The 25162-nt window shown below is 43.4% G+C and overlaps 1 protein-coding gene across 4 annotated transcripts in view; it reads right to left on the reverse strand.

Moving 5' to 3' along the window:
* FARP1 (FERM, ARH/RhoGEF and pleckstrin domain protein 1) overlaps positions 1-25162 on the reverse strand; it is a 289858-nt gene that overhangs the window by 226414 nt on the left and 38282 nt on the right. For 3 of the 4 annotated variants that reach the window (XR_007473131.1, XR_007473133.1, XM_004273640.3), the window contains exon 2: positions 5989-6182. Coding sequence is in view for 1 of the 4 variants with exons in the window: in XM_004273640.3 (XP_004273688.1) it covers positions 5989-6159 (171 nt within the window). In the remaining 3 variants the exon portion in view is untranslated. Of the gene's footprint in view, positions 1-5988; positions 6183-15319; positions 15428-25162 lie in introns of those variants that run through there. The other variant, XR_007473132.1, reaches the window with a different exon arrangement.

Genomic DNA, 25162 nt, shown 5'->3' on the forward strand with positions numbered 1-25162 from the left:
CAAATTAGGTCTGAGATAACAGGCAGTTTTGCCCTCCTTAAATAAAAAAACCCTTTGCAGTCTTTTATTATGACGTGCAACCTAATCATTTTTCTTAAAAGTTTTAGATGTTTGTTTTCAACACACTTGTTTGCTTCCTGCTAATAATGAGTTGTCCAGAAAATATTTGATTCCTTTCCATCTTCTACCTACAATTTTCAAGTGGCGTAAAGTTTGGCCCAATTTAGTTTAGTGAGATGTAGGTAAGTTACCCCACCTCCCACCAACACACACACACAAAATCCTAACGTTGCCTGATGCTCCGTAAGCAACATATTGTATACCATCCGCTTATTCACCCCGACCACATTGGTTTGAGCACTTACTAGTTACACAGTAACTACTATCTCTGAGGAGGCTTTTAGAATTTTGTGGTTTTTTTAAGATTAAAAATCCCTTTTCTGAAAGAGTTTACCATCTGCCTGGGGGATTAACAAATACAGTCATGAAAAGGTAATTCATCAACCAAGATGTCAACACTAGGTGCTGACTTCCAAAAAAAGAAAGGGAGAGAAAAAAGCCTGTAGTATCATCTGGACCAAACACCTCATTTTGCAAATAAGGAAACCAAGTCACAGCAGGGTTTATAAGGGAACTAATTAGGGAGAGAAGCAAGATTAAAGCCTGTGACTCAAAGTCTAATTAGAGGTACACATAACAAGTACTGTAAGAAGAGAGAGATGGCCCCCAGCAAGAGCTATGGGGGGGGCTTGGGCGGTTGAGGTGATCTTGATAAATTTGTTAGTGGATGTTGGCCGGTGTTTAGAAATGGAAAAAGAACCAGAGCAGCCCCAAGATGAGGCTGTGGTGCCTCCCGTCTGGGAGGCTTGGAGGCAAGTTTGAAAAGATCCGATCGGGCAAGACAGTGGAAGCCCACAGATCTTATAAGAAGCGGCAGCTCGGGGTCGGGGAAGGCGGTTCCAATCCCAGTCCTATCCCAACACTGTGCAAATGTGCTGAAGTGACTCGAAGCACTCCCCAAGTGTTCCCTCATCTTACAGAGATGACGGCGCCAGCCACCTTTCATCACTTGCGAGAGGCAAATGATTGAACAGAGGTGTGGGCAGTCGGTCACAGGTTATGGCATCGGCTGGGTCCAGGCACTGCTGAGGTATAGCATCTGATGACAAACAAGAACAAAAGAGGCCGTGCCTCCACACAGGTCCCACTCTACCTGCGGGAGGCCAAAAATAGGCACGTGAACAGGTAAGAGAATTTTCTGGCTTGAGATGCTAACGCACAGGCTGAACCAACCGAGGACAGCAGTGGGGAATAACACCGAATAACAGCTCAGCCATCTGCAGCGGGCCCTCCAGGAAGGCCCGAGCTCTCTCCCAGCCTCCCCAGACGAAGAAATCCATACTTTATCCTCAGGCAGCTGGGAGCTGTAAAGGCTTCTGAGTAAAGCAACCGACAAGACGCAAACACAGGGCGCGATGATTGTTACTCCCCGGGATGGCTGTGGCTGACACGGAGCGCTCCGCACCTACACCAGGCCACGCCCGCTCACTACGCAACAAAGGCCAGGCGTCTTCGCATCACCTGTGAGCATCTCTCCCAAGCGTTTTCAACAGGGCTGCTCAAAAGCAGCAGAACGTGGCTCCGTTTGATTTCCTCTGCTCTTCTCCACTCTTGCTAGGGTGGCCTTGCTAATGAAAACACATAAACTGAATAAACACTTGGGGAAGGCGCCATCTGTTCACCCTACAAACGTCAGCAGGAACAGCATTTGTTTACCAGCGGGGTCATGAGTGAGGACAGGACACATCAAACCTTCTCAGGAACCTTCCAGGGGGGTGGGAGTGGAGGGAGTCATTTAACCCTTTCAGACCCACACAAGTCACCTCGATTTATCATCTCTGGAAGGGAAGGCTGCATATATCACAAACCACAGGTTGGGGCTTATCCGCACAGCCTTTTCCACATAAAGACGATAAAACGCCCCGTAAGAATTTCCTATAAATATCACTTTTGAACTTTCAACTCTGTAGAAGAAATACCTAAAAAGACCGTCCAAGTTCAAGAGCAAAGGTGGCGGTAGAACTAGCCATGGCGTAGAGAGTCTGATGCTCACTGCTCACGCTTTTCAAAGGATTCAACTCTTTAATAAGACCTCATTCAGGGCTGTAAGAAATGATGAAGACTGGTGTGGTTATCCGTGCCAGGAAGTGTTTAGGGAACATGCATTTTTAAATGATGACTTGGCCTTCGTCCATCCTCTAAAACAAAAGTCTTAGGAAAGGCCCAGGAAACTCAATCCCCCAAGGAAAGCTGTGGTTCATGGAAGAATGTCCCCCAAGGGAAACTGTAACGACTTCTGGCCAAGTGCCTGCTCGTGTGTGAGATGAATGTGAATTAACGAGGAGGACCCATCCTTGTGGGGTGCCCAACCTGAGGAGGGAGCACGTGTGGGCTAAGGGGACACGTCCAGGCTCAGACACTTGGCCTTGATGAATCCCCAGCAGAAAGTTCTGGAGCAAGGTTTAAAGCACTTATGGGGAGCTGGGTCTCTTGTGATCCTGTGTCCCTCCGCTCCAATCCCAAGCACAGCGGCTGAGTCACCACAGCCAGCCTGATGCTTCCCAGCTGTGCAGAGACCTGGCTGATTCTGTTCTTAAAGACCACAAGGTAGCAATTTAGAATCAGCTTAGTCAATAAAAATGCTGATTGCTGCCTTTCTACAGGCAGTGATGGAAAACATCTGTTGCCCATGGGTTGCGAAGGAACATTCTGACTCAACGCCAAAAATAAAAATTAAACATGAATGGATGAGGCATGTGAAAAACTAACAATAGCATTAATTCTACTTGTAAGATTCAATCTACTCCTAATATTCAGTCAGCAAACACTTAATGAGCACCTACTACATGCCAGGCGCTGTGCAAGGTGCTGGGGATGAGACAATAAGGTAAGGTCCCAGCCCCGAGAAGCCAACAGTGAAGCGGCAAATGCCCACTGGTACCACTAATCATATTATGGTCCAAGCTCTTAGTATGTGCCAAGAGTTGCTCCTTTATTTGTATCAACTCTTTTATTCTCATAAAATGAGGTAGGGTTTTTGATTAGCCTCATTTTACAGAGGAGAAAACTGAGATACAGAGAGATTAAGTACCTTGCCCAAGGTGATTAATGTGTCAGTAGATGAAGCTGGGATTTGAATCTCAGGGGTCCAGCTCCACCCTGACAGATGTATGAGCAAAGAAGTCTGAAATGGGGGAAGAAAACAGCCACTGCCTCAAGAAGTTGGCATCTGGGTAAAACAGACAGGACCTCTAAGGATGCATAGGAGTTTATGTGGGAAGGGGGTGGTATGAGAAACCTTCCAGGCAGAGGAGTTACAAATGCAAAGCACAGACAACAGAAATTATCAAGTAAAATCATTTTTTTTTTTTTGTAAAATCATTTTTAAAAGACGCAAACACACTTCTATTCCTATTTCTTAGGCAGGGAGTTCCTATATAGTTCCTAGCTAAGTAGTAGCTAGGACCAGAGTTTTGACATCCTTTGGCTCAGGGAAACAAGAACTGCAAGTGAATACACTACAATGCTTCCTGTAGCTCATGCACACAACAGCAGCATTTGCTGGCCCTCGGTCCAAACCACACACGGGAACACCAATGTAAATTGATACAGCCACTATGGAGAACAGTATGGAGGTTCCTTAAAAAACTAAAAATAGAAATACCATATGACCCAGCAATCCCACTACTGGGCATATACCCTGAGAAAACCATAATTCAAAAAGAGTCATGTACCAAAATGTTCATTGCAGCTCTATTTACAATAGCCAGGACATGGAAGCAACCTAAGTGTCCATCATCGGATGAATGGATCAAGAAGATGTGGCACATATATACAATGGAATATTACTCAGCCATAAAAAGAAATGAAATTGAGTTATTTGTAGTGAGGTGGACAGACTTAAAGTCTCATACAGAGTGAAGTAAGTCAGAAAGAGAAAAACAAATACTGTATGCTAACACATATATATGGAATCTAAGGAAAAAAAAGGTCATGAAGTACCTATGGGTAAGACGGGAATAAAGACACAGACCTACTAGAGAATGGACTTGAGGACATGGGGAGGGGGAAGGGTAAGCTGGGATGAAGTGAGAGAGTGGCATGGACATATATACACTACCAAACGTAAAATAAGATAGCTAGTGGGAAGCAGCCACGTAGCACAGGGAGATCAGCTCGGTGCTTTGTGACCACCTAGAAGGGTGGGATAGGGAGGGTGGGAGGGAGACGCAAGAGGGAGGAGATATGGGGATGTATGTATATGTATAGCTGATTCACTTTGTTATAAAGCAGAAACTAACACACCATTGTAAAGCAATTATACTCCAATAAAGATGATAAAAAAAGAAAAAAAAAAAAAAAAAAAGAATGCGTTGCTAGAGACTTGGGCTCAGAAATCCTTAGCAGTACCAAAGAGGAAACACTGAAATGAAATACCTCACCAAACCAGTCTGGCAATGAAGAGAAAGGAGGCAGGGTGCGGGAGGGATGTGGGGTGCGGCGCGGGGAGGAGAGGAGGCTGGGACATGTTGCAGAAGGCCGGACTCTACCAGGCTGGCAGGTGTGCCCCTCAATCTATTTTTACAATTTCAGCAGATTAGCAACGGCTTTGTGCCTCAGAATATGAAGAAGTTCAAGTCCTTAAAGAGACAGGAATTCCACAACAAGTAAATTAGAAAGATACAAAGGTGGTTTGCAATGTGCAATAAATTGGCAGGTTTAAACATAGCTTTTCTGAGGTTTATCTTCCCTGAGACACTTAATGGTAATTCACACCCCCTGAACAACATTCTTTGAAATGAATATGACTTAGTGAATCATATTACATAAACCATTAAATGATGAGATGCAGACATGAATGCCAACTGTTAAGTTTTAGTCGCTCTAGCCATCGGGAATAATTGATGGATCGTCTCCACTTTAAAAACAGGTTATGTTCCCAAAGTTCGCTTACAGTTTGGCTGTTTGGAATTCAAGAGTTACTTCCTTCCTCCCCCCACACACAAGCCATGTGAGATGTGGGTGTAGTACCCAAGGGAGAACACAGAAAACAGGCAGAGTGCGCTGTGAATTCTCTGGATGCTAATTCATGCTTGAGGAGACTGCAGTCAGAGTTCTACAGAGGTGGGGACACACGTCCGCACTCTCCCTGCCACGGGAACAAATCCTGCATCTGCACATAACTAACTGGTGGTGGTTCCCGAACCGCTAGCAGCGGTCGGATTTCAGGAGGAGGCTGGAGAGAAGGATGAGGGAGGGCAAGGGGCCACGAGGCAGGGGCTCTGAGGAAGACACCAGAACCACGGGGGCATGCAGCTCTAGCTGATGGACAAGGCCAAAGCTGCCGTTCCTCCTTCTCTGCCCGGCTCCTGGACACCCCCCTCTGGTCCGCCCCTGGGATGGGGCCTCTTCCCTTCTAGGGCTGCCACACTGGGGGCTGGGATCAGGGTTCTTCTGCACCCCGACTCCCCACCCACTAACATGCTCGGCAACTTCTCTGATGTCGGAACACCAATTCAGGTCTTTGATGGTTTTCTCGGAACTTTCCTGCCGGTAACCTAGGGAAACAGGGTGCTCACACACATGCATCGCTGTTGAGAGGAACTGCTTGTAACGAGCAAATTAAACGGAGACGCAGACCACAGTTCCCTCCAATTCAAATATATAAGTAATACATACGTAGGCATGTACACACAGATATCTACTGGAATATGGAAAATCAGAGTAAAACTCAAATGACACACCCACTGATATCACTGGGCACGGTCCGCGCATTAATCCAAAAACTGACAGCTCGGAACCAGACGCTCCAGAGGAGGACGGCGAGGGTGGGCAGGGAGCCGCTGAACACACAGACCTGCCACCTCGCGTCACCGAAACGCAGGAATGACACGAGCCTCCCCGTGCCGAAGGCTGCCCCCGACTTACCGGAACTTCAAAGGCCTCCTGGGTGTCATCCAGCATCTGGATTCTGACGGACATGAGTTTTCCTGAAGGCGTCGGGGGAGGCTTCTGTCCATGTTCCAAGGTACTGATCCCCGAATTCTCCGCTGCCCCCAGTCTCGATCCTGGAGTTGGCCTCTGCTCTATTTCTCCCATGATGAGAGCAGATTATATGATGCCTGCAGGAAGCAGAGAGAAGAAAAATACATCAGGAGACTCACTGAGACCACCTTAGTAACATTGGTCGCCTTCTGCCGGTCACTGTGGCCACGTCCCCGAAGCACAAGATGGCCAGTTCCCACCCCCCGCGCAGGAATCACACGAGCTGATAAGCGTTCGGCTCATTCACACACAGCGTCACCTTTAGCCACTCAAGGCATGCAAATATTTGTGCATATTTTATCCTTCTGCATACTTTTTTTTTTTTTGCAGTACGCGGGCCTCTCACTGTCGTGGCCCCTCCCGCTGCGGAGCACAGGCTCCGGACGCGCAGGCTCAGCGGCCATGGCTCACGTGCCCAGCCGCTCCGCGGCATGTGGGATCTTCCCGGACCGGGGCACGGACCCGTGTCCCCCTGCATCGGCAGGCTGACCCTCAACCACTGTGCCACCAGGGAAGCCCCATCCTTCTGCATACGTTTACATAGTTTATCCTTTTCTAGTTTTACAGTCAGCTCTTAATACGCTAGATTCAGTTGTGTTCTACGTATTCTTAGTTAGGGTCTACCATGAGCTAGGCACCATTTTTCACACACTTGCGGTCTGCTGGGAAGATAATGAGCAGTGCCTAACGCATATCATTAACATCCATTAGTTTACCTTTTATGGATCATGGAACATACCAAGTAATGTGGGCGTTATCGAGATAAATAGATAAAACGGATCTTGTAGCTCCCGAGTTTATAATCTGGTTGAGGAAACGAAACACACGCTCACACAAACCCAGGTGACGTCAGGTAGGGTCTTTTCTCTCGAGTTCTTCTTTTCCTCCTAATTAATTTTTTTCCTGCCACCCTCCCGCAGTCGTTCCCCCTCTCCCAGGAAACCATTCTACATATTACAGTATTGACAAAGTTATCTTCTCCATCATGCAGAAGGTAGGAACTGAACTCCACTGAGTCTCAAATGTTGGGTAATGCTTGGAAGGAGACAGGAACACACAAGGAGAAGGAATTCCAGGGAAGTAGAACAGCATCAAGAAAGCTATGGGACAGAAATCAGGTGGCATTTAGGAAGACAACTGAGAATCAATGCTGCAGAGTTCAAGATGCATTTGGAAACTAGGTTGGAATCAGACCACAAAGGACATCAAAGGCCTAGCTGAGAGAGATGGTCTTCACCCTGTAGGGAGTCACTGAATAAGAATAATGACACAACGAAAGTAGAACTTGAGAAAAATGAATGTGAAGATGATCTATACTAATGCGCCAGAAAAAGAGACGGGCTGGCAGGGGCTGGGGGAGTCCAGTTACAGAGCTAAGGCAACAATTTGAGCTCGAGGGGATCAGCTTGAACAGTGGCGACGGAAATAAAAAGATGATGCTATAAAACCCACTCTTATGGAAAAATTAACCCGGTGTTGTAAATGGTTAGCTACTGAGAAGAAGGAGATTAAAGTATAACAGTGACCAGAAAGTTTTAAATCAGGGCAGAAGTGAAGAAGTGGGAGGGGAAGGTGTGTGTGTGACTGGGGACACACTGAAGGCTTTCAAAGGATATCCAGCAGGCTGTGGTGGAGGTGGAGCTGGATCTGGGCTTTGGGTTCAGAGTCCATCTCGCTGTAGAAGTGAAAGCCAGGGTGAGGGTGAATGTGAAAGGGGTGGGGGGGAGATAGGGCAATGAAAAAGCAAAAAGAACAAACATGCCCAGCCATGGGGGTTGTTATGGACTGAACTGTGTCCCCCCCAAATTCTTACCTTGGAGCACTAACCCCATGTAACTCAGAATGTGACGGCATTTGGAGACAGGGTCTTAAAAGAGGTGACCAATTTAAAACAGTGATTAAGATGGGCCCTAATCCAATCTGACTGGTGTCCTTGTAAGAGGAGCAAATTTGCACACACACAGAGACACCAGGCATGCACAGAGGAAAAGCCATGTGAGGACACAGGGAGAAGGTGGCCATCTGCAAGCCGAGGAGAGATGCCTCAGGAGAAACCAACCCTGCCAACACCTTGATCTAAACTTCCGACCTCCAGAACTGTGAGAAAATAAATCTCTGTTAAGACACCCAGCCTGTGGGACTTTGTTATGGCAGTAAATTCACCCAAGGGCCGATGGAGGAGAGGCAGAGAAAGAATGACCCTTTGTCTCAGTGACAAAGTCACAGAAGGGGCACTCAAGGGTCACCTGTGGTGTGAGGTATAGACCTCAGGGCTGCATCTTACGAGTCACCCTTCAGCTCTTTGCTTCAGGAAAAAACATCCAGTTTGTGAGCATTTTGTAGGTTCTTCTTGACCAAGGCTCTTCCTTCTCCTGAAGGGTCAGTCAGGTTCCTTCCGAGAAGTTTCCCACCGAATTCCATATGGGAACCTCCCCTTCCTCTCAGTGAAACCTCGAACATTCTCCCTGTGACACAGAGGGCTGGCCCTGAGGTCAGTAGAGTAGAAACTATGGAGTCACCTCGATAAGATGGGTCATTGGATCAAACCACCCTGGCCTAAAAAGACACACCCTTTGACTGAAAAGGGAGAGGGCCTGACCACCACCCAGGAAACACCATTTACTACTTATTTCTCCCACACTCATTTTCCCCACCAACTTTCCACCAAAGCCTGTAAGAGATTATTATTCGTCCCTATGCAATCCTTTGAGATTGGACTTCTGTGTCACCATGCTAGTTAAGGACCAGCCTTTTGAGAACTACTACTCCTTTCTTGAATGTCTACCTATGATTTCACAGGTCTGCTATACAAGTAAGTACCTTTCTGATTTCTCCCCCAAATAAGTTTTTTTTTTTAAGAACCTAATTCCAATCTGTTCGATTATGTGATTATCTTTTGCTTAATCGTCTCTTGGTCTTAAGACACAACTAGACTTCGCTCATCTACAATGCTTTACACCGAAGTGAAAAACAGATCACCTACATTTGTTCAATGAATCAAATGTGGCTGGTATAGATCTAATTAACTATGGCATCACTGTATTTAAAATAATCTTCACAAACCAGGCAGAATTATTCCCCTATATGTTTTCTATTCATGGTCTCATGGTTAAAAATAAACACAAGCGCTAAAGAAAGCTTTGACATCACTCCAGTTTGCCTTCCCCATTGCCAGCCTCCTCTTTGCACTCATTCCTACTTTGGTGTTGATCCCTCCCTGCCTCTGTAAACATCCTCCACTGCTCGCCTCCAACCCCACCTCCTGTTCCCCGCACTCCACCAGCATGGACAGGCCCTGTCCTCAATCACTGATGCTGGGCCTGACCACTTGGCCTCTTCTCGCTCTGAGTTGAGAGGGGTAGGTCCGGGCTGTGGCTCTGATGCCCATCCAGGGAGCCGACGGCAGGGAGGTCAGGGTTTATTCTCTCACGTCACCCCACCTTAAAGGTGCTCTAAACTCATTTTCTCTTTGTCCTACCTAAGCAAAGAGCAAGGCTCTCATCCTCGAAATGGAACCCTTTCTCTCCACGCTGGCCCAAGATCCCCAGAAGAACATTGTGATTTTTAACAGCTGGGCACTTAAAAATTAAATTGAGCCAGTGATTAACAGACATCTGGTACCTTAACTTCCTTTATCTCTTTTTAGTCTTCAAATGATCTCACGCCTATATTTGTTCTACTTCTGGATATTAACATTTCAACAAAGCATGTCACACTTTTTGTTTTTATACTTGCAGGCAGATTGTTACTGTTCATGGAAAGTGCTGTTTAACTCAAACATAAATCCAGCCGAGAGTTTTGAGCGGAGCAGCCTAAGAATGTCAAGGGAATATCTGAGGAACGCTGTCAAGTCATGAATGGGTAACCATAACCTATGCTGGATCGCAAAATTGGTGAATCCAGCAATAAAACACAGCCTTCTACATCACATACCTAACAAACCTAAAAGCCTCCTGTGTATAAATAGCAATCCATGCTCTATTCCAACTTTACCTCCATAACTTCCTCCAACTTCTGAATTCCTTAAGAAAGAGTCAAGGTAAAAAAGATTAATATTTCTTTCCTTGTACCATGTTATTACTAACATGATCATTCCAGACCTAAGAGTAAAGAGCTGTTTGTGAAACTACCTTCTTCTTTAGATCTATGTGAAAAGTTAGTTAAAAAGGAAATAATGACTACAACAAAAAAGCAGTACAAACTTTAACTGGCAAAGAAAAGATAAAAAACTAGAATTGTCTTGTTATAGTCTCTTGGCTTAAAGACTTCCTCTTGGAATTCACCCAAAAGCAATAAGGAAAACACACACAAAAATGCTAACTCCATCCCAGAGGAACCTGGAACACATCTGTAGCTTTGAACCACGAAACATGAGAAAGAGTTGGCAAACTGCAGTGAAGGTCAGACAGAGAAGGAAAATTCTTGGAGAGCCCATGCCTGCCAGAGCCATGCTCCCCAAATAGGTAGGATATCCAGCAATAACTTTCTGAAAAGAAGGGCAACAGACACGCAGGTAGCACTAAGAGCTTCCCTGGATGCAGTGTGGTGGGAGAAATCAGGAAGCAGGAAAGGTCGAATTGAATGAGAAACCACACAGGTAAGACATATTAGCAGGAAGCAGTCTATTGCCGAGGCAAAGTGAAAAAGAGAGACCCCACTAGGAACACAACCAGTCTCAGCAAGCTAGAGAAAAATAAGGGTTGAAAGGATTACACGCACACGCACACGCACACGCACACGCAACCTCAGGTCACAAGAATCCCCACTGGCATGGGACATGGCCCTGTCTCCTGCTCACGTGAAGCTCCTGTAAATAGCTAGTTCATAAAGAATTCATCTAATAACAAAAAAGGACCTTTATAAAGATGCTGCAAAAAGAGGAAAATGAAAATGAATGACAGATGAAAAACACCCACCAAAGCAATGTTATATGCAACAGATGAAAATTTTGCCCAAACACACTGTCATAAATTAACAAAACAAAGAAATAACTGATTCTATCTACAAAAACAGAAGAGGATTTACAAGAGTTCAGGGAAGCATGAGAAGGAAATAAAGCATGAGGGCAGACCTCAGGGTGAAAAAAAAAGAATGAATAAAAACATCACTACTGGGACTTCCCTGGAGGTCCAGTGGTTAAGACTCCACACTTCCACTGCAGGGGGCATGGGTTCAATCTCTGGTTGCGGAACTAAGATGCCATGTGGCACAGCCAAAAACAAAGTCACTACTATAGAATGAATGTTTGTGTCACCCCCAAATTCATACACTGAAACTTAATCCCGAATGTGATGGTATTTGGAGGCAGGGCCTTCGGGAGGTGATTGGATGGTGAGGGTGGAGCCCTCCTGAATGGGATTAGTGTCCTTATGAAAAGCATCCAGATAACTCTCTTGTCCCTTCTACCACGTGAGGAAAAGTAATACCACAAGACTGCCATCTATGAACCAGGAAGTGGGTCTAGACACCAAGTCCACTGGCCCTTGATCTTGGATTCTCCAGCCTCCAGGACTGTGAGAAATACATTTGTTGTTTTCCTGTTTATGGTACTTTGTCTTAGTCCGTCTGGGCTGCTTTAACAATCATCAAATGGAAGCAGCTAAAAGGAAATACACACTGGTGAAAATATGAGAGTCTGGAGGGGAAAGATGGAGAAAAGCAAGCAAAAGATTTATAACAGAAAAATGATAAATATGGAAAACAAAGAAAAGAAATCCAACACACCCATAATAGGCATCCCTAAATGAAAAAAAAAAAACCTCAATGGAACAAGAAAAACATTTTAAGGTATAATTCAGGAAGACATTTCAGAAATAAAAGATTCTCCGTAATAAATGAGCATATCATATCCCAGAAATAACTAAAATGATGAACACCTGGAAGTTTCCTGTGTCATCACTCATCTTCAAAAATTAAGAAGGAATTATTTGGACATCTACGCAAACAGTTCAAAAAAAACAAAGGAGGGGATAAAAGTTCAGACTCCACAGCAACATTTGTAACCGAGCAGGACCCTATGGGGCCTGCCTGGGACAGACTACTCCCCCATATCCTCTTCTGTAGCTCTTCTGTGAAGTACCCAGATAATAGTATCTCAGGCACCTTTGCTGAGTTTTTCAGTTGCTAAAAACCACCAACAAATGGAAGGAATTAACTACTTGGTGAGTGGCCCCCAGACCTAGTGGTGCCTAAGGATTGATAAAGTTAACCACCCTGTTACCTCACCATTAACCAATCAGAGAATTGTGCACAAGACGATCACATACCCTGCTACCCTCCTCCCTCATCTGGCCTTTAAAAATGCTCTGCTGAAACCCTTTGGGAAGTTTGGGGGTTTGGGGGCATGAGCCACCCATTCTCCTTGCTCGGCCCTGCAATAAACCTTTCTCTGCTACAAACTCTGACGTTTCAGTTTATTTGGCCTTACTGTGTGTTGGGCACACAAACTTGCATTCGATAACACACGTTCCATGTTTAACTGACCAAACTATCTTCCAAGAAATAAAAGATGAATCAGAACATGGAATCGAGCTGAATTTTCATTGAAACATTTAAAAGAGTCAAGAACTCAAGCCCTTCTGGGAGAAGCTACTAAAGGATAAACAGCAAAACAAGAGGCTAAGTGGTGAAACAAGGAAAAACAATTATTGGTAAACTTTAAATCCATTTATACTGTAAGAAGAAGGCTAAAATCACTGTAATAGCTGCAGAATATTGTAATTCCTGACAATGTAGAAATAATTAAAAAATTGGCAGGGGAAGGAGTTGAGATGGTGAGAGGCCTTAAGTTAACTGTTCCCATATGTTTTAAAACTGATAATAAAAAGAGAATTTAAATCTCCAGAGATATACAAGTGGTTAATAAGCACATGAAAATATGTTCACCACTGTCCCTCACTAGGAAATGCAAATTACATCCACAATGAGATAATATTCCACACCCACTATAATGGACAGTAACAAGTGTTACCGAGAATGGGGAAAAAAAATGGAATTTCTCATACATTGCTGATGGCTGGTGGGAATACAAAAAGGTGCAGACTTTGGATAATATTGGGGAAGTTTCTTAAAAGTTAATCATAAATTTAGCATACAACCCAGCAACTGGGTTCCCCTGGTGACTGAGCTATTACACGCCTAGGTATCTCCCCAAGACAGAGGAGAATGTATGTCTTCACAAAGACTGTGTGTATGGAGATGTTTAGAGCTAAAAACAGTCAACAAGTGGAAATAATCCGAATGTTCATCACCCAGTGAATGGGTAAACAAAATGTGGTATATCCACAGAAGGGACTATTATTACTCGTCATTAAAAGGAAATGAAATGCAGATACACGGTACAACGTGGATGAGCCCCCAAAACATTTTGCTAAGTGAAAGAAGCCTGATGCAAACGACTTCATGGCACACGATCCTACTTATACGAAAATATCCAGACAAAGCAAATCTAGAGAGACAGAAAGTTGTTGCTTTGGGTCGGGGTAGCAGCTGTGACTGACGGCAAAGGGCCTGAGGGATAGAGATCTTTCTGGAGGTGATAGAAATGTTCCAAAACTAGATTGTGGTGACGGTCACACAAGTCTGTAAATTTACTAAAATCCTTTGAACTGAAAACAGGCCAAAGGTATGATATGTAAATTATACATTAAATATACGGTATGTAAGTGGACACACACATGAATATTCTTGGAAGGGCAGAGGGAGGAGAGCTGGCTCGAGACATGGCTGCAGACAGCGATGAGGAGGCTGAGAGGTGCTTTCCACTGCTCACTTTTGGGGACCTTTAATATTTTGTACCATTCAGACAAAAATTAAGACAATTTTAAAATTTTCATTTTTCTAAAAGGACAGATGCCTGCTGTCCACCCCGTCCCCTTTAAAGCATGAAATCAACTAAGATGAAATCACAGTAAACAAGAGTGGCAATTATCATTCAAAACAGGCTGACGAGCAGAAGGTTGGCAAGAGGTCTTCCTTCCAGTTTTAAATGTAAGCCACTGAAAAATTCCAGGTTAAGAAAAATTCATAGGAAGTGAATAATTTACAGAAGCAGCAGCCCAAGAGGTAGATCTGTAGGAAGCTACGGGGCTGGGTCCTAGAGCCGCCGGAGCGCCCAGGGCCTCTCGCTGACGGTGGGGGGGCTGGCGTTTGCCAGTTTGGAGGGGGCGGGCGGGGACAATGATTGACCACGTGAGACTCCCAGGAGGGCAAAGGGCAAAGCATGTGTAACCTCCACCAGTGCCTGTTCACTCCAGCTTAGGTGCCAGGTGACAAAGCCACCTTGTGCTCCTGTCCCCGGGGAGCCACAGGCCAGGGAGGGGGAGACGCCCCAGAAGGGCGCGCGGCCCAGCAGCTGCTCCAGGACACAGGCGGCCACGGCTGGCCTTTCACAAGACTTAGATAAGGGGTTTTGAGAAAGTTCAAAAACAGCTATCCGGGCGGATAGATTTACTTCTTTCAAAAGTCTGTGAGCAGAAGGAGCGACTGCAGATCACCTGTTTTACATCAACCAGACACTTCAAACAGGCGAGGGTTTGTCAGGCCCGCTGGATCACTGGGGAGAAGGGGGACCAGGATATCAACTCTTGGGAAGTTGGGTGCCCCATTTCACCCACCACGGAAAAGAGAACTGAACTGTGGAAACCTGATAAAGAATATTTCTTCACTGTCTTTCCTCTCCAACCCTAGTGGGGAAAAAATTAACTAGGCTATCTTAAATCCCCCTAACAAATCTCTGCGAAGTACTTCAAGGACAACTCAGAGCAGAAGAGCGAGTCTCTCACGTCGCAGAGGTTATTTCCAAAGTCTAGTTTTACCCACACCTTCTACTCAAAAACCTGAGTCTAATCAATAACAACATAAACGTGAAAATTCCCAGCCGGGCATTTCAATGAGCTGCCCCGTTTTCTCTCCCTGTAAACAAACTGTTCAGCGTGGCTGCATTTTCCTATGTTGTGGCGGCTGCCGTTGCTTCTTCCTCCTAAAATATCCTCTTTACCGGCTCTAATGTCACCGACTCTAGAAAGCCTTCCCTGATCTACTCTTTGGGGCTGGGGGAGGGAAGCCTTACTTTCTTCTCCCTGGCGTTTTGCTCGTATTGGGCTTATATTCCACTTGCTTTCCAGGTCTTTCTCCTCTTTTCCTGCACTGCGAGCTCAATTCCAAGCCCAGAGGGGCAGCGGGGGGGGGGGGGGGGGGGTACTGGCTGCATTACCTGGGAGCATGACATGTTCCTCCTGTCATAGTGCGAGGGTCCGCCCGACTCGGGGGCTATGAGAACTTCAGGCAGTCACGTCTCCACTACAGAGTCATCCTCCTAGAAGACGCAGAGAAAACTGACCACTGCCTGCAGGGCTTCTTAAACTGTGGCTGCAAACGAGCCGCATCAGTACCACCTGGGAGCTCATTAGAAATGCAAATTCTCCGCCCCCGCGCAGGCCGGCTGAATCAGGGAGGGTGGGCCCGCATCTGGGTTTTAACAAGCCCTCCAGCAGCTCCTAGCTCAAGCTCCAGCCCGAGACCGCTGCCACTTACGTCCAAGGGTCCCCATGAGGATCAGCTGAGGTAAGTAAATCCACCTGACACCAATCAAGCACTTAACTCGACACCTTCACCGAGGGAAAAAACCACGTTTCACACACGCACCAGACTGATTCTTTCAACAGCTCTTGGCAAGAAAAAGTGGCATTCCTTTTCCCAGGACATTTTCATTTGTCTTCCAACCTTGTTCTAAAAACGACTTAAGACAACGCTTTTGTTTGCCTTTTCACTGATTTGGTAGAACCTACGTCCTCCATGAAATAGTCAAGGACAAAAACATGCAGGATGGAGTCAGGAGTGAAAGGTATTGGGAAGAGAAGGCGCTTTCACTCCAATAGAAATAAAAAAACAGGAAACCAGAAAAAAAAATCTCCAATGATTCACATTTTCATCATGTCCATTTCTCCGTGATTCTGAGGGTACAAAATTAAATTTTAACTCCCCCTCCATTCTCTCCTCTCATTAAAAGGCCTGGGTAAATAAAATGGAAGGAGAAAGGTGGTCTTCTGGAAGATAAGAAACCAGCTGGCGGCGTCTCTGGATTCCCACAGAACAACAGCGCTGCAGTGGAACCAGAGGCTGCATTTCTTAGGCTGTGGTCAAGCTCGCTCTACTTGACACACTGCAGCACTCTCATCCACTCAGGACGGAAAGGCCTCTCTCTTGTCACCAACTGACACTGGTCAGCCTTTCCAAATACCTGTGGCAAGCACCTAAGCCCTGTCTGACCCATAAGGAGGGTGCAGTCTATTACTGGATCTGCTTACTCAACATTCTTGAAAATAACAGACTGTTTAAAGTATACTGTCACTGAAATGTCACAGTAATTGGGATCATCGCCATTCCCAAGCATTTTTAAGGACCTGTAATAATTCAGCGACTACACTTAGCACTACGCAGCACACAAAGCAGGAACATGGCATCATACGGTCCGTCTTTATGGGACCTATCATCTCTCCAGCAGTAGAAAGCAGGTACTCAGTGATAACCGTTGAAGGCAACGTATTTATTTCTGACAATAGGTAGTATGTGAATTTTAAAAGCTACAGAGATTGCCGAGGAAGTCGCCCGGTCCTTGGGAAAAGGCTGTTTTAAGTAGCCCTGAGGGCAGATGGAAACGAAACGTATGGAAAATATACACATGCTCGCTGGAGTTCCCTTTTGCATTCAGTAAGGAAGTGTCCACGCAGTGCCAGGAGCTGTGCACATGGTGGATACAGACCAACAGAGGTGAGAAAATAGTGAAAAGCAGAAAGGTGGGTGAGATGCAGGTTTCAGTCGGCCTGAAATAATAGGGCCAAGAAGCCACAGGAGGTGCATCTGATGGACCAGGGTGAGCCACTGTGGTTTTTAAGACAAGGTGAAACTATGCAGCTTTAAGAAAATAATTTGGCAGGGAATTCCCTGGCGGTCCAGTGGTTAGGACTCGGCGCTTTCACTGCCAAGGTCCTGGGTTCAATCCCTGGTCCGGGAACGAAGATCCCACGTGCCGTGGGGCAACTAAGCCCTGCGCTCTAGAGCCCGAGCGCCGCAACTGAGACCCAACGTGGCCAAATAAATAAATGAATATTTTTTAAAATAAATGGCAACATAGAAATGTGTCCTACATCCTGTGTAACATTCTACTGACATCTATTCTGGAGTGAGTAACGATAGTATTTCATACAACGTTTAGGGAAAAAAAAGGCATTTCCTAAAGCTTCCCAAAACCAATGAATCATAAATGACAGGGCTTCCCTTCAGGGTGGGAAAAGGAAAGCAATTTCTATCAAACCATTAAAGAATAGACTGTGAAATTCTCTCACCATTTGAATATTATTCGAGAAATACACTAGGCAACATTATTACAGGCCAAAGGATACAATAGAATACAACAGAGGTATGAAGGGCATCGCCTTCTGGAACACTTCCCCTAGAATTAATTATTAATTAAAATAATGACATGTCAAGGAAAAGAAAAGAACATAATAAAAGAGGGAAACCCCTTGTGAAAAAAGAAGAATTTAAATGTCAGCCTGGTTAAAAAATAAGGTATTTAATTAAACAATGTTGTCCATTAATAAAATGAATGATGATGAATAGCACATTTTGCCATGGGTTGCTGGAAGGGAAAAGATTTAGATACCATCCATCAGATTGTCCATCAGGTTCTAATCCTAATTTTTGAAGTGTTTGAGTATACAGTAAAATTAACTTTCCTGGATTTTAAGCTTCTCATTCACAGAATATGGAAAAATATGTTATTATTTTACCAACACTTATGTAGCCCTTTCTAGAGGAGAGTGGGCACTGTTCTATGAGCTGTGCAAATACTAATTTATTTAATCCTCACAACCACCGTTAGGTGGATACTATTACTGACCCCTTTTACAGATGAGGAAACCAAGGCAAAGAGATTAAGTCAATTTTCCCACGGTCACCCAGCTAGTAAAGTGGCAGACGTGGGACCAGACTGCAGACAGGCTGGTTGGTCTTCACCGCTCACCATGGGCCCTCCTGGACAAGATAATCTCTAAATTGTCACCTTCTCCAATATTCAGTGACCTTACACCTTAGTCATTTTAGATGCAATCACAGTCTCCCCCAAGCTTCTCACCTTTTCCAGCACAGAGGTGCCAATCAAGCTACTAGGCTAATCACCCATGTAAGCTGCTAAGGACGCCAAAGGAGAAAATCCATCAAATAATCAAAATGCTTACTACTAATGCTTACTGAATGACTACTAGACCTATAAAGAGTGTAGTGGACTTTTTTTCTATCTTTTTTAAATTGAAGTATAATTGATTTATAATATATTAGTTTCAGGTATACAGCATAGTGATTCAGTATTTATATAGATTATATTCCCTTCAAAGTTATTACAAAATAATGCCAATAATTCCCTGTGCTGTACAATATATCCTTGTACCTTATTTTATACATAGTAGTTTGTACCTCATTATCCCATACCCCTTTTTCCCCGCCCCTCTTCCCTCTCCCAACTGGTAACCACTAGTTTGTCCTCTATATCAGTGAGCCTTTTTCTGTTGTTATATTCAGCAGTTTGTTGTGTATTTTAGATCCCACATATAAGGGATAACATACAGTATTTGTCTTTCTCTTATTTCACTAAGCATCATATCCCTCCAGGACCATCCATGTTGTTTCAAATGGCAAATTTTCATTCTTTTTTATGGCTGAGTAGTATGCCATTGTGTGTGTGTGTGTGTGTGTGTGTGTGAGTGTGTGCACGTGCATATACATATATATATATATATATATTCTTCATTCATCTGTGGATGAGCACTTAGGTTGCTTCCATATCTTGGTTATTATAAATAATGCTGCTATGAACATTGGAGTGCATGTATCTTTCTCAGTTAGTGTTCTCATTTTCTTTGAATATGTACTCAGGAGCGGAATTGCCGGGTCTTGTGGTAGTTCCATTTTTAGTTTTTTGAGGAACTTCCATACTATTCCACAGTGGCTGCACCCATTTACATTCCCACCAACAGTGTATGAGGGTTCCATTTTAGCCACAGCCTCATCAACATTTGTTATTTGTGGTCTTCTTAATGACAGCCATTCTGACAGGTGTGGGGTGATATCTCATCATGGTTTTGATTTGCATTTCTCTAATGATTAATGATATATGAGCATCTTATCATGTGCCCGTTGGTCATCTGTATGTCTTCCTTGGAAAAATTTCTATTCAGATCTTCTGCCCATTTTTTAACAGGGTAGTTTGGGTTTTTTGATATTAAATTGTATGAGCTGTTTGTATGTTTGGAATATTAACCCCTTATCAGTCATATCATTTGCAAATATTTTCTCCCATTTAGTAGGTTGTCTTTTCATTTTGTCAATGGTTTTCTTTGCTACGCAAAAGCTTTTAAATTAATTAGGTCCTATTTGTTTTTGCTTTTGTTTCTTTTGGCTTAGAGACAGATCCAAAACATATTGTTATGATTTGTGTCAAAGAGTGCTCTGCCTATGTTCTCTTCTAGGAGTTTTATGGTTTCCAGTCTTACATTTAGGTCCTTAATCCATTGAGTCTACTTTTGTATACAGCGTGAGAAAATGTTCTAATTTCATTCTTTTACATGTAGCTGCCCAGTTTTCCCATGGTGTACTCTCTTTTTATGGTTCTAAATTATGCATTTTTTAACTGTCTTAAATAATTTCTCACTTCTATGAGCAAGGATTTTTCCAAGCATCTATTCATGCAATGGATTAGAGCATTTATGGAACACCCGTGAATTAATTAAGTTCTCAGGACTAAAGAACCTTGGAAAGGGCAGGCAAAGGCACCACCCTTAAAAGTGAAAACTGCCGAGCATCGAGGGAAACCGAGATCCACACAGCAGATGCTCCTGGGCCAAGTCAAAGAAAGCCCAAAGGGAAATTAAGATTACGCTTCCTCTCCCAAGGCAAACCCTCCGTTCCCATGGAACACACTGCTTAACAGAAACAGATACAAAACCAGACTGGATCCACGTGCCACGAAAGGGACACAGTGACAGGGAAGTGGGGCTGAGAAACGAGCTCCAGATCACTCTCCGGCTCAAAGGACAAGTTGCTTTGTGAAATGAGACATTAAAGCACAGCACTTCTGCTATTTCTGTTAACTGCTGAGGAACATAAGTTTTCACTCAAATTGTTTCGTCTTCTCACAAAGCACTTTCACCTAATAACACGTGCCATTCATTAAGTACTTATTTGCATTACTTTGCTTACTACTCACAATCCTACACGACTGACTGCTACACGGGGCAGGTACCTGCAGAAGCAAGTTTTATGGGGAGAAGCTGTGAAAAGCTGAAGAACTGAGAAGGGGAAACAAGAGGTCAAGAGAGCCCTTGGCTGAATGCCAGGCCCTGGTCCGACCCCTCACTTCCGGGCTCTCCCTCATCCACCTCATAGCCTAAAAGTAGGGGCCACCAGCTCCGTTTCCCAAATGGGGTGCCTGATGCTCACTCAGGTAGCAGCCAAAATCTAGAAGGCGTCAACGTTCTATAACTCACTCGAACAAGCCAATCACTAAAGAAATATAAGCCTACCCAGTACAATCAATAAGGACAGAAGTAACAATATCTGGGCAGCAAGAAATGGCAAATTAAAAAATGCTTTTTAAAAATATTATACTCCAGTTTTTCAAATAAAAACAAGTTTGCTGGAACACAAAAAATCCACCTATAACAGAAGTTCTATGTATATGGTATATATTCTCAGATCATAAAGCGTAAAATTGTTGAGAACAAAGCCAAATTCAACCAGTTATCTGCAAGCTCAAACAGTTTTATGGAAAGACAATGAATGAAAGAAAAAAATGTTAAGTTCCAAAGAATATTTTTAACATTGAAAATATAAGTAAATGATGTTCTACCAAAGTCCCACTGAAAGGAAAATGGACTATTCTCTACCCCAATATAAGAAAGAAGAATGAACAGTCTTTATCTAAAGAATTTTGAAGCAGACGAGAGACTACAAAAGCAAACAAAGAATAAGTAAAAATTAAACAACAATAAAGTATATCATCTGTTACAGAAAACATGAAGAGACCAAAAAAAGGAGAAATCAGAAAATAATCATGGAATTTTCCTCTCCCCCAGCTCTACAGAAATAAATAAGCCTGGGAAATTTTTCAAAACTTTCAACAGATAAACAATCTTTTCTTTTAAAAAAAATGTTATACTCTCAGACTCATTTTACTTGAGCCCAAGCAAAACATTTTAAAAGAAAGTTGCACTCAAAAATTCATAATAAAATCCTGTCTAAGTAACGAAAGACACAAAAAAGGATAGCTACTATAAATAAGTAGTACTTAAAATGGGAATTCTAAGATGGAATAACCCATGGAAAACTAGCCACTTCATTCATTATAATTCCTTATAATCAGAAATAACAGTATCACTCATAGCAACTACTAGATATCAAAAAAGGCATTTGAAAATGGCAACTTTATTTTTATTAATACTCTTAAATTTATATAAGCACTGAATAGCAACTGGTAGTAGATATACCAAAACAGACTCAGGGGGGAGGTGAGATTAGAAATAATTTTTATTCTTCTTCTTTTAAGAAGGTCCAAAAGCCAACGTGAAATGGGTCCCCGTGTGAAGCCGAAAGGAGAGTCAGGCTCTCTCAAGGACAAATGGCAGGGAACCTTTCGTGGCCAACAGGGAAAGGGAGAGGAGGTCTGTGTGCCTGTGAGGAATACCCCGAGGAGCTGCCCAGCGTATCCTCCAGAGCAGGTGTCAGTTCGAGAAAGGCCCCCAGTCATGACCAGGTGAGAGAGCTGGGCCTTCGGGGGAGATGAAACCTAGGTCAAGTCAAGGGACGCACGGCTGCCCATTTGCAGAGGCTGCCATGGACGCTGGACCCTATGGCTGGGTAAAAAGAAACCATAGATTTAAGCTCCAACTCCATGTGCTAAGGAATCGAACACTCACTTAATGTCTGCAAGTCGTCACTAGTTTGAAACAGTAAAGTAAGCCTAAATATATATATATATATATATATATATATATATATATATATATATATATATATCTCATTCCAATGGCCCCATATCTGGAATTCAGACATTTAAAACTTAGTGTCAGTGTATTTCAATAAGGAGCAGAGAGCACATGATCCCTCCTCTCAAACCCTGGACTCTGGGACATTCTCAGCTTCCAAAGCCCATTTCTGCTTTGCCTAAATAAATCACAGGGAAGGCCACGGATGTTATGAATATCACGCATTTCATGTGTAATCAAGCTGCCTCTGAGTGGGCATCGTACAAAGGGCAACTGTGCAGAGCCTCTATTCTGCTCATCAACAGGGATTTATTTACATGTGCCCCGGATAGCAGCACATTGACTGTGCTTTACAAAAAAGAACAGTTTCAAAGTTGAAAGCCCTTATAGTTCTGTATTTATTACGACCATTCATAAAAAAATGATTACCATTCCACATTAACTACTTCATTTCTCTTAAAGTTTTAAACTGTGATTAATAGTTATCTTGATCAATGCTGCTAATCAATTGCAGTGAATTAGCAGTTTAAAAAAGACACAGGTAAATGGAGACAACGCTGTTAGTGTTTAGAAGGAACCAATATGGTGGCTAGGACAATTTTCTTTAAATGAATATATAGATTTTTCTTCAATACAAAAATCCATGCAGAATATTTATAGAGCATGGCAAAGCAACAGAAAATTCATTTAGAAAATAAGCAGGCAGTGAAAGCAAAGGACATATTCGTTTTATGTAGTTCCAGAATTTAAAATGCACTGCTAAGGATAATTGTCAAAATGGATCATTATAAATGGAGAGGAATTGGAAAAGGAAGCAATGATCACTAGAAGCTAAAATGGCTTCTATTAAGAACAATGGCTTGTTCTTAATAACAAATCAGGCCACAAATCACCTCCTTTCTGTCTTTGACAGATTCGTACTCCGGGATGTCAAGAAATCGTTAGAGCTGTAATATAGCTGGATTTGGGCTAGGCATTTCGAAAAAACGTTTATGACATGATGGTGCAATAAATGGGATTAAGACGTGGGTGACAGAAAAAGTTATAGTTATGTTCAGTTGCTACTGAACATTATGCCCAGAAAGTTCTAAAATAATTAAAGAACATCTCCCTAGGCACTGAGTCCCAGAAAAAGGCCCCACCCTTGTAACTTACTAGTTATCCTTTATTAATTGCTTCAGTGAAGGTTTTAATGGCATGCAAATTGTATCTATGGATGACAAAGCACTAACAAAGAGAAATGCCAGGAGGAAATTTAATAAGAACGTACTCAACACCCCACATTACATCCCTTTGTAGTGTATGATACCACCACTCTGCCAGAGTGCTCTGAATAAAGATGTCAGCTGACTGCTTCTACCAGAGCCCACAGATTCTATGAAGGGAAATGGACAAACGTAAGAAAAGCCTGGTTTTCTGGTGGCTCAGCCACCATAATTATCAGAAGATCAGGGTTAGCAGTGTGGCAAATTACTGGGAAAGACTGCTGAGCCCCAACTGATCTTACTGATTGATCGTTTGATCTATTCATCTATATACAACTTGTTGCTTAGCCAAGGGACTGGAGAAACACAGACATCTCATAAAATCTACTTTGCTTGATTAAAATACCCACTGAAGGTCCACTGAGGGACAGAGTCCTTCTTTATTACTTACATGGACAAAATCCTCTGGCTTCCTCACTTTTCTTGTCAGTTTAAAACATCAGCCTATAAACAATGTTTTTTCTTAAAACGGCAAAAGAAAAATTGGGGGAGATTTTTTTTTTTTGAAAGTAGAATAACAAGTAAAACTCAAAAGTTACACTGCTGGTGTTTCTGGAACCGTGCTATGACACATCTAGAAACCAATATGCATCAATACCGTAAGTCCTACAGAGTCTGTATAATTTGACATTTATGGGAATTTATCTTTGGGAAATCATCCCAAGGAACGAAGAGGCTACAAGTACGAAGGTGTTCTTTGTAGCCTTGTTCACATAATTGTCAACTCAAAATACCCAAAGAATGGTTAACCAAACTATGGTACATTTGCTGCATGGAACAGTGTACAATCAAAAATTATAAACACGAAAACTGTGCAACAAAGAAAAATCAACTTGTTATAAAGTTAAAAAAAGAGAGAAGGCGACATTACTTCTGCACAGTGATTATGGATGCCATAGACAAGGTCTGGGTGTCAGATGCAAAGAATCTGACTCACTGAGGTTTCAGAACTGTGGTCATTTTTCTCCTTTAACTGGTAAGTTGGTTTTATTGCTATATTGTAGGACGGGGAAACAAGAAATATTAAAAATAAAATAAAGTTGAACGAAGAGTATTCTACGATGCCTTCATAACTGGGATGAAATTCATCTTGGTAGTCCAGATATTATGAACAGGTTATATTCCAAATATTTACTCCCATATTGAATATCTGGAACCCAAAAAGCATTTTCCACTGTTACATGGTGGAAAGGTTCTCAAAACAGCCCTGGAAAGCCCATTTCACCGCAACGAAGTTCACCAACAGCATGGACAAGATCTAACTACAATTTATAGTTTCATTTCTCTTGAAAAGTCTATCCGGTAGCCCAAGGCCACTGCTCATTTCACCTGTTTCAGAGACCCCTGAGATGGCCCCACTAAGGGTAGAGTCATAGGGGGAACAGCTGAGGGCTGTCTTAGATGTTGTCTTAGATGTCGAACACTGGCAGATTCCCAGGGGTCAGTAGGGTCAGGGTTCTGCAGGTCGGAGCAGAACCCTTCCTTGGAAGCAGGAAGAACTGGGACCATTGTGGGGAGCCCAGCAGGGCAGCAGCATCAGAGGGAACCATGACAGCTGGGGCAGGACTGGGGTTCCCATAATGCCTGCAGTGGTGCATGGTGGCAGGTGTAAACGTCCTGGCCATGTTGGTTGTGTCATGTGTCCACTCTTAGGGAGGCCTGGCACACTGATGGGTGACAGAGACAGGAGCCGGTCTAGGGGAAGTGGTAGGAGGCCAGTGTTTGCACATTTAGAGCATTTGTAATTGGTAC

The sequence above is a fragment of the Orcinus orca genome, chromosome 18, assembly GCF_937001465.1.
Source record: "Orcinus orca chromosome 18, mOrcOrc1.1, whole genome shotgun sequence".
NCBI classification, from domain to species: Eukaryota; Metazoa; Chordata; class Mammalia; order Artiodactyla; family Delphinidae; genus Orcinus; species Orcinus orca.